Here is a 14,413-nt window from a genome sequence, read left to right on the forward strand (position 1 = left end):
AGGTAGCATCCAATGATCTCACTCTCAAGCCATTTACAGAGCATAAAGACCTGCAACCTTACTTTCCCTGGCACGCTGGCCTTGTTCTTTGTGGTTGATCTCAGAATTGTGCCTGCCAAACCTCTGAGGATGTGGAGGGGACTTGTAGTGCTAGCTAGGAAGCGGCGTGGTCCAGACGTAAGGTGCTGTGGTAACTGGCAGAGATTCAAGGTGCAAATGTGGGCTTGGACCTAGTCTGAACACCCGCTGTATCCTTGCTCGATGAATATTTAGTGACTTAAAGTGAAAACATCTATTAGTACTGTCCTTTTTGGGTCACTTAGGGTATGTGTAATCATGTGCAAAGAGACTCTGCAAACAAGGTATATGCAGCTTAAAAGTATAAAGCAATTATTCTTGGCACATGCACACAAAAGATTACTAGGATGTAGTGACCTATCAGCCTAAGTGTGCCTGCACTTCAGTGAGACACCTAAAGAGTCTTTGCTGGCCAGGCAGGCATCAGTCAGGAGGAGAAAGGTTGGTATCTGCTGCTCCCTGGAATGAATCCTCTGTGCTGTTACCCGCTGAAGCCACTGGCACCACCAAAACTGTCTGATTCGCTGCTTTTTTTCCTTCAGAATGTCACACCTTTCCACACTGATATTTTTTGTTTTGAATCTTTGAGCTACTAATGATCCTACTTCTCTCTGAAATTTCACCTTTCTTCTCTGGTATAGCTCTGCACTGCAGCTTTTCTTACAGTGCTCTCAACTTATCTGTTTCCGCGGCAATTTGAGTAAAGGATATACAGCTGCACCCTATCACAGCTGGGCCTTGAATCCTTGAAACAGCTGAATCCTTGTCAGAGGTGTGGAGGAGGAAGGTGACAGGAGAGAGATGGTTACATGATCTTTCTGGAAAATTGAGGCTGACTTGTAGTTGGAAAAACTAGACCTGCAGAGAGAGATTGTTCAAACCACTATAGCTCTCTGTTAAATGTGGTGGTAAAGTTTTCCTCTATGACAGCCAGAGTTTAATTACACTCTTCTACAATAAAAGCATAACTTGAAATCTCTGAGACAAAACCCCAAATGCTGCTTCCAGAAATGTCATACTGAATCAGCCCTGTTGGTGTACGGTGTGAAGGAAGGTACCTGATGCATGACCAGAAAGATGTTTTATTTTAAAATTCTTTTTATATCTGGTGAACTCCCGTACAAGTTTATTGTAAACATGGAAGTGTATATATAAATAAGAGCTTTTGCATTAGTGTCATACAAAGACTTTTGTTCTTTCTATCATTTCTCTCAGTTACCAAACCAAGCTGCCTAGGTAAACAAAATGTTTGGTTTAGAGTTATAGTTTTTACTGTCTTAATTTCAAAACTCTTACAGACTGGCAGTTGTTGGTTTAAAAATTGGCTCTGATGCTTGCTTCTCTTGTACTCTTAATTTTTTTGTAACTGTCCTGAAATCTGTATTATGAATCAATAGTGCCTGTAAACTCTAGATGGAGTAAATAGATTTAGTGGACTTACTAATGTACTTTGGTGAGCAGCATGTGATTGTTGGTGTAAGAAAGACTAGGAGAGGTCCAGGAAGGCATATTAATCCTGCTAGGAAAAAGTTCAGGGCATTTGTTATGTTCTGCTACTGTTTGTTTTGGTAAAGAACAACAAAATGAGAATCTGAAGTAGAATATTGGGTGATGTAAGCAGGAAAAAGAAACTTGAGTGAATTGTTGCTTAGTATATTGGAAAGAACCAACGTGAGGAACAGATGACATGATGACTAAATTGGAACCAAACTTCTGCAAAGAAAATTGAAGTGGTTTAGGAAATCGATAGAAATTGGAGTCTGCCAAGAACCTTGAGGCATAGGGTCTGGTGTGCTTCAACCTCATTAGCCCAACTTGCTGTAGTATGTGGTGCGTGGGTGACAGCTTTATTTTTTGTTTGCTCTTCATAGCACTGTCTGGGAAATGTGGCCCACTGTTCTCCTGCTGCTGCTCAGCGGTTCAGACTCATGAATTCCTGAGTCATTTTTATCAAGTGTCTGTCTAGCCCACTATTAAAAAATTCTGATGATGAAAGATCTGCAGTCTGCATAGTTAGTCCTTCCTAGTTTAACTTTCTTTGCCCATGCTTTTTTCCCCCCCAAGTACTACACTAATCTGTTTCTGTGTTATAATTCAAGCCAGTGGTGATTATTCTGTACCCCATGGACATGAGAATGTATTATTGCTGCCTTATTTTTTTTCCCCCAGAAAGTCTCTAGCATCTGAAGATGTTTCTGTCATCTTTCCTTGTTTCTAATTGCTCATCTTACCTTCCGAAATTATCTCCAACTGGTGACTTACACTGGTATGCAGATACTGCAGAGCACTTGATTCGCACAAGAGTTGAACTATGTTCTTAGTGAAGAAAACTTAAAAGATGAACTGTAGCTTAAGTGGAGGAATGAAATAATGAGTTCTTAAATGTAGCAAGGTTGCTCTATATAGACCAAAAAGTTAGCGGTCAGCAGGTCGAATGTTCCCAATCCATAAAATTTCACATTTAAATTAAATCAGTTCCTTTGGTTGTAGTTTCTTATGAAAAAGAAAACATTGTAGTTGGTAAACCACCTCATCCTCATGCTAAAAGGCACGCAGAGGCTTCTTGCTTTTGGCAAAAGCATGAAACACATATGAGCTAATGAAGTCTTTTCTGTCTAGAGCTTTGTCTCTTATTTATAGAACTGCAGCTAAACTGAACCTGAATCCACTGAAGCTTTGAGTGGATGAGCAAAATTACAGATGTTTTAGGATCCTCTGTTATTAAACAAAAAACAGAGCTACTGAAAGTCCCGAAGCAAACATAAATTACCACCTTGGCCTCTTGCTGGTGATAATTCAGTGCCTTAGTAGCAGATGCATTGCATGTATGTGTTGTGCCCTTGCACTTTAAAAGCATAGCTAACTGGCATACAGTTTCTTTTTTTTACTCATCATCTGCCCATCCTGGGGAAAGACCGATGACCCTTCCAGTCTTGCTACATGCAAGAAAAATGTAATGGGAAGTTTTCATACCAGAAGAACTATTTTCATCAGTTCAGTACTTTCCATTGACTTCCATTACTTTTAGCTAGTATTATGTTTGAGTTTGATTTAATCTGTTGAGAACTAATAGTAATCTTCCATTCCAGACAATGTTCAATAGAAAATTTAAAATCGTTATTGCTGAAAAATGGGGGATCTAACTGTCTTTACACAGAACTTCTATGCAGACAGTGGGTACAGTATTCCCTTTCAGAATTTTTTTTTCTAGGAAATTTTTCCTACAAGTCTTAATTCTGATCAGTTTTCTATTGTGAATGCTTCTTGATTCTTTTTCCCTGCCACCTTCCCCACCTGTAATCTTAAACATATCTGTGAATGTTTCTTGTACCATCTAGCTAGTTCTCTATATTGATTAGGACGTGGTGGCTGGGGTTTTGGTAAGCCAACAAGTTCCACATCTTCCCCTTCAAAAATTAGGTTTTTGGTATTTGCAGTGTGACATCCTATATGCCATTTGATTCAAATACCCATCTCCGTTTGCATATTTCTCATGTACATTTCTCTTGACCTTCTTTTACACAACATCATTTGAAGTTTCTATTCCTGGATCACTTTTGTAGGCTGTCATCAAAACTGTTACCAGCGTTGGCAGAATAATAAACATCTCTAACTCCAAACTAGAACTGAGACTTCCTGTGACCATCTCCTCCTTGTGACTGGTTTAGCACTGGAGAACCTCTTGAGGTAGAGAACAGAAGTTATTTCTGTTAGTGCCTTTAACACCTTGCAACACTATCTGGAAAGAAGAGAGGCGAGAATCCCATTTCACAATAGTTCAGTTTGATGAGCATTTTAAGCCTATGACTCCTCCAGGTTGTTTTCACTAGATTTAGGCAAGCTGTTGATTTGCTAAAAATAGATTAAATAGTAGCAATAGTTAAGTCCAGAATGAGAAATAAGTATTTTGAAAGAGTTTGTAAGAGTTTTAGATCTTTTCCTACAGAAAACTATATTGATTCAACAGAACTGACCTACCTTGCCCAAAGTCATAGCATTGGTTCCCCAGAATCCTAAATAAAAAAAACCTATGTAGACTACTAGATGCTAAATAATCTTTGAGTTAGTGATTGGTAGGCTTTGATTCAGGATGAGTTGAAATAAGGTCACTGGAAGTCATTGGAACTGACAGCCAAGGACAAATGCTGAGCCGTTGTCCTGCCTGTTTTCTGTAGTGGTACTGTATCAACGAAGATCTTGAGTCAGACTGTGGTCAAGAAGAAAACCCTCAGAAATGAATTTCTGGCTGTGAATTTGTCTTGCGTCCATTCCCATGCCCTCAAGTCCATCTGGGATGAATTGTCTGGCTTTGGCTGTAAACAAACTGTTAATTTGTGTCATAGGATTGGCTCCCCTGGAGTTACGACACTGGCAAAATAGTCGAACGGAGTGATGCTGCTGCATTGTTGTTCTGCAGTCAGCTTTAACTCATTTGTGTAGGAAAGGACTTGAAAAATGTCTGTGAGCTTTGGGAGGGAAGGGGTATGAAGAGGAGAATACTCAGGAGTCTGACTTGCCAGGAAGACCTCTCCTTATGTCTTCTCCCCTTCTCCTACCTCATGATGTTTATATTTTATGTATTAAAATCACTAAAATCTTCATGCATGGGTATGTGCAGATAGTCTTATTTTCTGAGGAAACTGCAGTTTACCTGCGTCTCTGGGTGTTTTAACCAGCAGCAGCTGGTGGGATAGGACCAGTCTGGTGTTCTTGCATGCTTTCCCCTCCTCCCTCACGCAGCTGATGTTAAGAGGTGGGCACACTCAAGAGCTGCTAACCTTTTCTTTGCTACTAGAACACAATCATAATCTTATTAGTTTATCTTGGGTTCTGTGTAATGTTTTTTGTTAGGCCAGCAGTCATCCAACATCTGTCTGGTTGAGGAGGAGGTGCCCAAAGTATCCTGTAACACCAGGAGCGGATAAGGGGGTAGTCCTGATACTAGAGTTTGACTCACCATAATGGTTTGAATCTAGTGGATTGACAGGCTGCCTCTGAGACTGCCGTCTTGTTTAATGGTAGAAATAAATGAGTTATTAGCCCAAACCATACTGGATAAGGAGTTTAAAGATTGTTCTTGCAAAACCAGACCTCACTCTTACCAAACAAACCATTGCCATAGCCATCAAGCATTCATCCTCCCAGGGTAGAGCTAAGCTGCCTAGGAGAGCTAGGCTTGTTTGGATAGGCAGCAAACTAGGAACAATTTCACCACCTCCTAGCATTCAGTCCTCCTGCCCTACGAGATGTTACATTTACAGAACAGTGTCATGGTCTGAGTTTGCAGGAGCATGAAGTGAGGGGAATTTCTTTATTAAACAAGGTCAACTGACCCCAGTGGCAGTGGTGTCCTCGGTAAGTGAGTAGTTATCCTTCTTCTTGGTAGGTCACTAGCTAGCCTTAACCTTCAAGATTTTTTACAATGCCTCACAGACATATTAATGCAGGAAAATAGACATTCCCATCCTACAGGACATTTTTTGTTCTTATGTGCCTGGTAGCTTGTTGTACATGTCAGCAAAGGATTGCCGAGACTGGCTGAGGCGGTGGGAGCGCGTCTCTTAGCAAAGCCTTTCTTCTGTGCAAAACCCCTCGAGAGCAATTTTTTTGCCTCATCTTTAGGTTGCTGGTGGTATACGATGGTACATAAAATATCTAAAAAGTGAGGGTTTCCAATAAACAAAGAGACAGTGACTGTTTGATATTAATATCCATTCCTTTATGTATCATCAAATGCATCTCAGTCTGTTAATAGCTTCTTTCAAAATAATTTTCTGTTGTACAAGGTGTCACGATTCATAGAAGTGCTCAAATAGGAATGCAGGAAGAAAGTAGTAACTTAAATAATGGACAGTTACCACGTTGTTGAAGGTGGCTGGTTACTTTAGCATTCAAGCCTGTACTATAACTGTTATCAATTGTACAAACCAATGAAACTTCTCATTCTTTGGAGGAGGCCCCAGCCAGTCTTCATGGATGTATAAAGACTGGTCCCAAGAAAGAAGCAGAGCAATTGCAAAAAAAATGTATATCATTATTGGCAGCGTTAGTGAAACTGTTGTTGTATCATTTATGGGCATGGCAAGCTATTTGTCATGGTTACACTGCTGAGTAAGCGAGGACATGAGTGGGTGCTGAGGATGCAGAGCCTTTTTCAGGGTAGTTTTGGAAGACCCCATAAGATGGAGGGAGCCAGGTCTGGTGCAGTCTTATTCCTCTTGCCTTTTGGGAGTATTTTCTAGAGTGAACTGGCCCCTGTGTCTTGCATTGGTGTTGTCTGGGAGGCAGCTAGGTGGAGTGATCGGGGAAAGGATAAGAAAGTAGGCCAGGGAGTGGGCTAAAACTAAGCAGCGTAGAAGAGCAGGAGTTCAGTATTTCAGCTCACTAGCTCCCAGGGGTCTGTTTCACCTGCGTCCTCTAACAGATGTCACATCCGACCTAGAGCTGCTGAGAGACACGCTCAAACTCTGCTCCTTTGCTGAAGTGGCTGTGGGCCTGGGTGGCGTTGGAGATTTATTTGTAAGGATGCCAAATGTCCAAAGAGTATTTTACGAGTTTGCTGTTTTAGGAGTCTTGCAGGGCTGCACCCATGCCTAGTTCTGTCTTCAAAATAGCTTTTTTCCCAAAACCTGTGGTATACCTGCTTAGGTTTTTCCCTCCATGCTTCTACAAAACATCCCTCTTTAGAGGTTTTCCACTGAGATGCTGTTTTGGTGGAAGGTTACTGGAATCGTAATGGATGCCCGGCTGATGCTCCAAGTGACTGGCTTGTGAACCATCAGGAGTGAACTCCATGTGGATGGCACGTCTGTCATTGTGGGATGGCTTTTCTTTGGTGAAGGATGATCGGCTTGTACCTTACTTCTAAGCAGCAGAAGACAGACCTGAAGTGTAGATGTGTGGTAGGAAAATGCCTGAACGTGCTCGTTACGATCATGCTTTACTAAACAAAGAGGTGGGTTTGTGGTTCAGCTGTGATAAGTGGTTGAGACCTAGCTGGAGAATAAAGTTCGTGAGTATTTATTGCCTGTCCTTTTAATGATTTTATATTTCTTTCTTATGGCTTGTCTCCCAATTCCTTAACCTTCAGTGTCTTGTTGTGGTTAAATATAGTAACTTTGAAAAAAATAATAATTATGGTTTCTGCTTTGCATAAACATTCCATGGAACGAAAGCTGTTTTGAAGCTTTGCTGAATTGTATGGGTAAAATTGATCTTGTATTCTAGGAATAACAGTTGAAGTGCCTGGTCTTTCATCTGTAATGTAAAACTTGTAGTGGTTCTCAGTTACCAAATAATTGGCTATCATAGTCAAATATTTGCTTGACGGTGTTTTGTTTTACCATTTCTAATCTAGTTTGGACAAATTAATACTTTCCATATATTACCCTCTTTTACTGCATAATAAAACCGATTTTCTCTTTTTCTAAAAGGCTTATAACAAAAAGAAAAAGGAAACATGGGGAGTCTGTATCTTTATTGTAGCAATTGATCTGGATGAAATGACATTCACTTTCACAGAGCTTCTGAAAAGTATAAGCATAAGGTAAGTGAATTTAAGTGTGTGAATTTAGATTTCAACAATTAACTAGTCAACATTTTTATAAAGAGAATGTTTTTAAAGCATTGTGAATCTTTGTGCGTATCAGGCTAGTTGATTTTAAAGTGAAGGTTCCTTATGGGAATTTTGAACATTTTGGTAAACTAGGTGTCAACTATTTTAGTTGAGGGAGCAATGATACGTCTTTGATTCAACTGTGATTGGCTTTGATTGTATCACACAGCTGATTCTTTTTCTTGTTCAACCTAAAGTCTTCATCAATTTAACTTGGTCTAAACTACACTTAAAATATTTTCCGTTCCCTGTATCAAGATTTACTATAAAACCTTTTTTCCAACATTAGGCTTAGGCTAAATCAAGAAGTGGAAAAAAAAGTTACTCTTCAGATAGTTTGCCAGCATGCCGCTCTTTTTCAAACATTTTAATGCCAGTCTAAATTTTGTAGTTTTGTACATGCTTTTTGCTAGGGGATTGTTACTGTTATATTGTATATTCACTAAGTTCATAATACAGAAATTAAGATTATAGGACAATATCTGCTTTTAAGGTAAATTTAAGTGGCAACAGCAATAGGCATACCCTTGTGTTAGATTCATCTAAGGAAAGGATTCCAGTGCCGTCTGCCTAGTAACGGTGCTGTGTGTTGAAAGCATGTGCAGGAGCAGAGCCTTCAGATGCTCTAGGGCAGAACACCGGGCACGTTGTGGTGGTAACCCCAGGCTTGGGGTTAAATATCCTTTTCTTGGAAGTCATCAGTTATAATTGGACTTCTCCATGCCGCTCCTACCTTGCATTGTCCCCCAGAGCAGCGGTCAGGTCCCGTGTTTTGACTTAATCTCTTCAGTCTTGACTGAATTGGAACCATGTGGATGAAATCTAATTGCATTTGTGCAGTGATGTTCAGCATGTTCCACCTGAGTACAGACCAACTTGTGCTGCAAACTGAAAGAGACTTTTTTAGCTTGGGGTTTCAAAGAGTAAGCTATTACTCTGCCGATTTTTATTTTAGCAATACTCAGTTGCATGTTAGCCATGGGCTTTTTGTCAGCTATATGGTCAATCTGGCAGAGACTTCTACCATCTTATCCTCTAGAGCCACACAGATATATTGGAAAGATTTTTCATTCCAAGGTATAAGAATTCCCAAATGAACTTCTGACTGTTTTTATATTCTGTTTTTTAATCTGACAAAGATCAGAAAAATCTCTCAGAATCCAATATTCTGATAAAGGATCAAAATATACTTGATATAGTTGAAATAGTTGAATATACTTGATAGCTTCCTCCTCCTTAATTTTTAGTAATCTGCTCATTTTGGTTATGAACAAAACAACAAAATGCTTTCTTGATGGCCATAATATTACATGGATGAGTAGGGAAAACTTTGGTCCCCTGTGTAATAGTATTTCCAAAGGGTGAGGCTGTCCTTGCCCCCAGTGTCTGTTGAAAGACTTGGAATACCATATAATTCAATGCATTCATCTCAGTTTTCATTCCTAGGTCTCTCTTTAGCATGGATGGAGCCAAGGTTCATGTTCTTAGAGTAGTAAGAACGTTTCTGAAGTAGAACTTTTAGCTAGAACAGAAGAGTTAAGATGTCTGTGTTGGATATTTGTGGTTTTACTGGCAGAGCAAGGAAGAAAGATGTGTCTAGTTAGCAAATTCTGACTTCCAAAGATAATATCTGTGCTAGCCAAGAAAATTCTCTTTCTGTAGTAGAGCCCATATCGCGAGAGGCCTGTGCTACCTAGTTGAACAGTTTTCCTACATCTGGAAAATTTAAAGGTGGTATATGGGGCTCAAGGTAAGCAAGTAGTGTTTTCCAAAGCAAGGTTCTCAGTCACTGCTAGTTGTAATAAGAACATGCTGGAGTCAGGTGAAGTAAGGCAATGAGCTTTGGTGGGGTTTTTAAAGAGTTATTGCAGAATGGTCATTCTCAGATAATCTGGCATCTTTTTTCCTTTTTTTCAGTGTATGCACATTTTTTCAGTTTCTGAAAGAGGTGGATGTTAACATGGATACTGTAAGCACTAAAGTTGATAGCACTGTATCAAGGCTGAAAAAGAAATATGATGTATTACTTGCACTGTACCACAAGTTTGAAAGGTAGTATATATTTTTAATTTCAAAATTATGAATGATTTATGGCTGTCAACATTTAAGTATTTAGATTTTTCAAACTGTGTATTAGAAGAGCCCATTTAAACTCTGTGTGCTAGTATTTACAGAACAGTGAAATGGAACTGTTTACATGCATTAATAAACACATCTTACATTTTACTCCATAACTATTACAATGCTTTGTTAAGCAATCCCCTTGTTGCAGAACAAACAATAGAAGGGCAGCATGACAACTGGTTGCTAGTCCCTTTGTTAAGCTTTTTACAAATATAAGGATTGGTTTACTGCCTAATACTTTTTTTATTTAAGGGGCTTTCCATTTCTACCTGCCCACCCCTCTGCAAATCCTGATCCAAGAGTTTCTTTCTAGGGAGTTCTGGAAAGAAAAAAAGCACAAATAAGATAGTGTCTCTCTCCCAGATCTGGAACTGACGGCTGTTTGTTCCAGCATCTGAGGGTGTTGCAGAGCCTGCTCTGTTAGCTGTTCTCACTTGTAAGCAAGGTAAACCTTCCCAAGTGGTTTAGCTGACCATACAATGAAAATCGAGGGGAATTCTCTTTGCACAGAATAAACTGAATGTGCTTACGGCAGAGTGCTAAGAGCTTTCTGTGTGTAACTTGAAAATCAGGAGATTCTCAAATGGATGCTTTTTTTGAGTTGCTGTTACTCCAAGGTGGTAAGTTGCTGCACTCTATGCTTTAATGTGAAGACAGAGATGATAAAGGCTTTAGATCCTTTTACAGGCTAATGTGTGCTAGCATAGATGTGTATTGGCAAGATCTGGTATCCTCTGAGGCAATTATTAATCAGTCTGTGGAATTCTCTATAGCATATACCAGTAGAAAACTGTTTCATGTTATTAAACATTGAAGCATCATTCCACGATCCTCGCATTACTTGATCCCGTTGCTTCAGAGCGCTGTGGTATTTTTCACTTACAGGAGTTCGAGTCACTGTAACTTTTTCCTCCCAAACCACAAAAGGCTCTCAAATATCCCTTAAATGATCCTTGAAAGGGGTTAGCAGGTCACCCCTTGGTAGTTTATAGAATCAAGACACAAATGTGATATAAGTTTTATTTGTCTTTTCAAAGTCCAATCAATCACGCTTACCATTAGCTTGGATAATGTGTCTATCACAACATTTTTGTAAAGTTTATTGTTGCCTTAAAGCTATAAAGTTCTATGAAAGTTGTAAATAATTTGTTTTTACCCATTACAAGCCTTTTCTGGGCTATAAAAGTGTCATTGCAGATTTACACAGGCATGTTTTGGTCTTTGTCCCTCCTCTAACTCTTCTTCACTTGCTTACTTTTTCAAAACTTGAATTGCAGTAACAGTTTTTTCAAACAGAAGGATTTGAAATTTGCGTTTTTCCCATTTTCTTTTTGAATAAGCTGAACTTACTGAAATGACATGTACCTAGAATAATTAGGAAGAAACATTATACTGCAAGGCTTGCAGTGACACTGCAGAAAGAGTAAAGGTTTTAAAATGCCCTTTTATAGAGTGTTCTGTGCAGCTGTAGTGTATACTTTGGTGTGTTTTACAAGCCACTGAGTAACAATGTACATACAAATCCTGTCTTTCCGGAAGAAAACAATAACAAATTTTATTATACCAAATTAAAATTGTTCTGCTATGCAAGCTTTGACATAAGCATGCAAGCCAATAGCATTATTTCAGCTCTGGCAGGGCTTTAGTTGGTCTGTTGTTAATCTGTTCTTCAAGAGTTGGCATTTTTTTAAAGTTAGAATAATGTTTTGTGAACTGACATATTTTTTTACTACATTGAAGTAAAAGATATTACACAGTTTGCTTTTAGAAAAGTGTTTAAATATAATAATTTATTTTCTAGGACTTGTGGCCTTATTTATCTGGAACAACCTAGTAGTGAGTAAGTTTGACTTTCCTAAATTGTGTTTGTCAAGATAAGATGAAAAATGTGTCAGGATTTTATTTTTTAACCCATTAAGATTGACCTAAGTCATACTATGTCATGTGTTTAATTTAGATTTAGTGGGGACTTTGAATTTCAGTGAGAGATGATGAAAGCTGCAGAAGTGATATATATATATTTGATCACTTCCTCCATGAAGGATCGCCACCCAATGGGCGGGTGTCTCGGCATGGTGGAAACGAACATTTGGAGAGTGAGCTTCCTAATCATAGCAACAAATGAATGGATGAAAAGATGCCTTAGCAACTCCCAAATGAGCTTGCGTTCATGCTGTGACTGGAGAATAGGGCATTAGTCAAAGGCACAAGAGAGAAAACAGCTCGTAACAGTTAAGTGAATTATCCACATTCACTTTCTTTTCCAAGGGTGATACAGATACTTCCTGATTCTTGAATGGCTTTACAGAGACTTAAGTTCTTCAAATGTGTAGTCATAATTACGTAGGGAATGCAATGAGATCACTAATAAAATTAACTATATGGGAAATGTTGCATGTTGTCTTAAATTGTTCCATAGACTGAAGCGTGTTTTCAGACATTATAGTTTAAATTATTACAGAGCTGTTAATGCGAAGGCTTTATTTTTGTGTCTCTACAGGATTTCTGCTGAACTCAGTTCTGTATTAGTCCTAAAAAATTACTGGATTACTTTTTTGCTGGCAAAAGGTGAGTTTTGATTAAAAGACAGTTATTTTAATGAATATTGTTGAAGTGAGTTTATGGGTTTGTTTTACGTGTCCGGTATGAGTCTGGCATCCTTATTACAAATGTCCGTAGTACAGGCCCAGAATGTTTTTGTTGTGTGGCTTTTATAACTACTCAGTAATATTTCTTTCTATACAATTTGGCTATTCTTTTAACTTCTGTTACTTCCTATGTATATAAATATATTTTTTCAAGCTTTATAAGATTTTTTTTTTGTACTTTGAAGGTTGGTATTCTGTATTTGAGTTTATTCTGATGTGCTTTATAATCTGCCAATATTTTAATAATGGATGATTACCTGAAAAGACTGGCAGAATTTTTTAAATAGGCTTATATATATTATAAATATATATAAATATACAAATAAATAAAATTTAATAATAGTAAGATATCACTATAAGAGAAGTCCCTGAAGTTATATGTACTACAATTCTTCCTTGAAAAGGCTGAAGTTCCAGTTAAAGCTGAGTAATGAAACAATTATAGTAGTCCATGGAGTCCCGTCTCATTGTACTATTCCTACAAAAAGGAATGAATCATGCATCTTAATTGCTGCTTACTCCAGGTCTGTGTTATCAACGAAGTGTACACATCTCTGCCGTCGAAATCGGTCTTGGATCAGCTGAGCTTCGTGGAGCTTTTTCACTAGGATTCTCTAAGCATAAGCATAAAGCAAAACCCACAGAGTTTTTCTAGCCTGCCTTTTCATTGAGAATAAGGAAAGCTAAAATTTAGCAGCAAGTAGATGAAGTCACAGGAGCGCCTGGGTGATGCTTGCTAATTTTGATAGAAAATAAATACAAAAATTGCACGTGTAAATAGAGCACAAGTAGTTGTCTGTAGCTGTTCTGAATCGCTATTGGCTTTCCAAATGTTTCGTGGTGATGCACGCCATCTTGGAATGGCCCTGTAGATCTTCTCTGGCATATGAATCATAATTTGGGAACAGCTAGAATAATGTAGTTTTTGAATTAGCTCTTCATGCTAATATTTGTGTGACTTTTAAGTCTTTTCATATGAATCTGACAGACTAAGCATACAGTGTGTGAGCATGTTTTGAATTTCTCTTCACTATATACTAGCAACTCCTGCTTTCTGAATACTTAGCAGCTTTGACAAAGCTTGCGTAAGACCACAGAAAAGAAAGTGAGGAAGAATTGCACAGAAATAAGAGGTACACGTAGGTAAAATAGTCTACACAGTTACTGCACTGTAAAATGAAAAAGAAATAAGGAAGGAGCACTGAGAGGTAGGAATTTTATGCACAGTAAATTTATTTATATGTATGCTATCTCTAAAGCAACAAACCTCTTAAGAACTGTGAGTTTTAAAATCAATAGCCTTTAAAGAACACTGGCATCCTGTATGATGCTTTCTGAATTCTAATTGTAGTTTTTATTAAATGACCTTCCAAATCTTTATTTTTTCAAAATTACTTTTAAAATTAAGTCAAACATCTCACAGAGGCTTTCTCTACCTTTTTAAACGTTTGCAGGTAAAGTGTTGCAAGTGGAAGATGACTTGGTGATTTCTTTCCAGTTGTTGCTGTGTGTCTTAGATTATTTTATCAAACTGTCACCTCCTGCTATGCTCAAGGAACCATACAGTAAGGATTTTAGTTTTTTGTTCACTAAAGTAGAAAGTAAATTGGTTAAATTTCTATTAAGAGTAATGCTAACATAATTAATATAGAAAAACTTCTTAAGCTTATTGAAATGGATTTTTTGATGTTTTAGTTCAATTTAGATGATAGTGAACTTGAATTAAATTATCTGAATGTGGCAGCATATTTAATATCATTCGGGTTTTTTTCTGTTTGTACCATCCGTTTGCTATGTCCTCTGCCCATACAAGTTGTTCAGGGGCTTGTTAAAACAGCAGTTTTACTTAGCTAAAAGAATTCAAGGTCTGGGTAGATGATGCCTGAGAACTATTATTTAGGTTTGCTTTGAGTTACAAACCAAAGAGATGGTGCTATGACTGTTATTT

At 38.2% G+C, this 14,413-nt stretch overlaps 1 protein-coding gene across 1 annotated transcript in view; it reads left to right on the plus strand.

Annotated features, from left to right (window-relative positions):
* The window catches only part of RB1 (RB transcriptional corepressor 1), an 86,182-nt gene that overhangs the window by 2,386 nt on the left and 69,383 nt on the right, over positions 1-14,413 (plus strand). The window contains exons 3-7 of the mRNA XM_076363867.1: positions 7,512-7,624; positions 9,611-9,745; positions 11,619-11,657; positions 12,318-12,385; positions 13,920-14,030. Of these exons, the coding sequence (XP_076219982.1) occupies positions 7,512-7,624; positions 9,611-9,745; positions 11,619-11,657; positions 12,318-12,385; positions 13,920-14,030 (466 nt within the window). The remainder of the gene's footprint in view (positions 1-7,511; positions 7,625-9,610; positions 9,746-11,618; positions 11,658-12,317; positions 12,386-13,919; positions 14,031-14,413) is intronic.

The sequence above is a fragment of the Aptenodytes patagonicus genome, chromosome 1 (genome assembly GCF_965638725.1).
Source record: "Aptenodytes patagonicus chromosome 1, bAptPat1.pri.cur, whole genome shotgun sequence".
NCBI lineage: Eukaryota > Metazoa > Chordata > Aves > Sphenisciformes > Spheniscidae > Aptenodytes > Aptenodytes patagonicus.